Raw genomic sequence first — 1,260 nt, forward strand, 5'->3', positions numbered from 1 at the left:
TTTGAAACATCTGCTAATGTAGCTATGGAAAAGCGGTTCCCATTTTTTGAGTATGATGATGTTTAACTTTTTAATATATATATATATTTTTTTTTTCACAAAGGGAACATTCAGGGGTGGCCCTACCCATTTCATAATCATTTTTCCAATAGATTCAAGATATATCAAGGTTTGCCAAACAAAGGCAAATTCGCGCACTGGTACAAGTTAGCTTGCATTTGCCGTAGACCCGTCAGGTTTCAGTTTCAATCAATCACAAATCAATTATTTATTATTTCAATAACTGTCTAATGTTTCGGCCAACAAATTAACAGCTTTTATTATATATTAAATTGTAACAATTTTAACAACTTTATTAATAATAATTTAACATTCCTTAAAAATAAATTTCAAAATCAATAAATTTGATGACTGAATTTAAATCGTTAACAAGGTTTACCAATGGCTCACACAATGAAAATGTAGGGCAGTTTGCACTTATCTCTGATGATTTTTTGGACCATATTTCACCACCATTAGCTTCCTACTTATAGCATGTTTCCAGAAAGAAACCATCTATAAAATAAGTTCTCTATTTTCTTTCTCAAAGCCCAGACGTCAGGACACCATGCTCACGCACTATAACACCTGCGGGGAGCCTGTTTTAATCCAGAGATAATTTATTTTATTGTCAATTAAAAATTTTATTACATCCCTTTCAGTTTTATAATTTTATAAAAATTTTTAATTTTCGATAGCTTTTTAAAAATCTTTTCACGTTTCTTCATGTACGGCAGTAATATAGACTTGTTATATACCGTTGGAAAGCCAAAGGTCTTAGATAATATAATATTTAATATAGAATGTTGTAGAAGGTAATGGAATGGAATAGTAAATAAAAGATTTGTTCTAATACAATTTAAATTGGCGGGGCATGCTCAGTTTCGGCGTCTGATCATATATCACCATAGTTATTAAATAGTTTTTGATTTCATTTAACCTCTATAAAAACATTCTTAGTATTTTAAATATTGATTCTATAACAATTTAGCCCAAACGTTAGACTTTTGAGAAAATAAAGAATTTACTAAATAATTCAAAAACACTATCCAAAATTATAGTCTCAAAACATTTATTTCATTCACACGTCCAACGTTTCGGCCAATTCGGCCATCTTCAGGGACAATCTTAAATTACTATGAGACATATCATTTAACCATTTAAAAAAACTCCCTACAGGCTATTCTGCCCAGGTCAAAACATTTATATCTAATATGTCAA

The 1,260-nt window shown here is 29.9% G+C and overlaps 1 protein-coding gene across 2 annotated transcripts in view; it reads left to right on the top strand.

The window, feature by feature from the left end:
* Window positions 1–6: 6 nt before the first annotated feature.
* Window positions 7–1,260, top strand: part of LOC106688688 (sulfotransferase 1C4) — an 11,317-nt gene continuing 10,063 nt past the window's right edge. For both annotated transcript variants that reach the window (XM_067049348.1, XM_067049349.1), the window contains exon 1: window positions 7–50. In XM_067049348.1, the coding sequence (XP_066905449.1) occupies window positions 25–50 (26 nt within the window). In that variant the 5' untranslated portion in view covers window positions 7–24. The remainder of the gene's footprint in view (window positions 51–1,260) is intronic.

Source organism: Halyomorpha halys, unplaced genomic scaffold, assembly GCF_000696795.3.
Source record: "Halyomorpha halys isolate HHAL.00 unplaced genomic scaffold, Hhal_1.1 Scaffold1176.1, whole genome shotgun sequence".
Classification (NCBI taxonomy): Eukaryota; Metazoa; Arthropoda; class Insecta; order Hemiptera; family Pentatomidae; genus Halyomorpha; species Halyomorpha halys.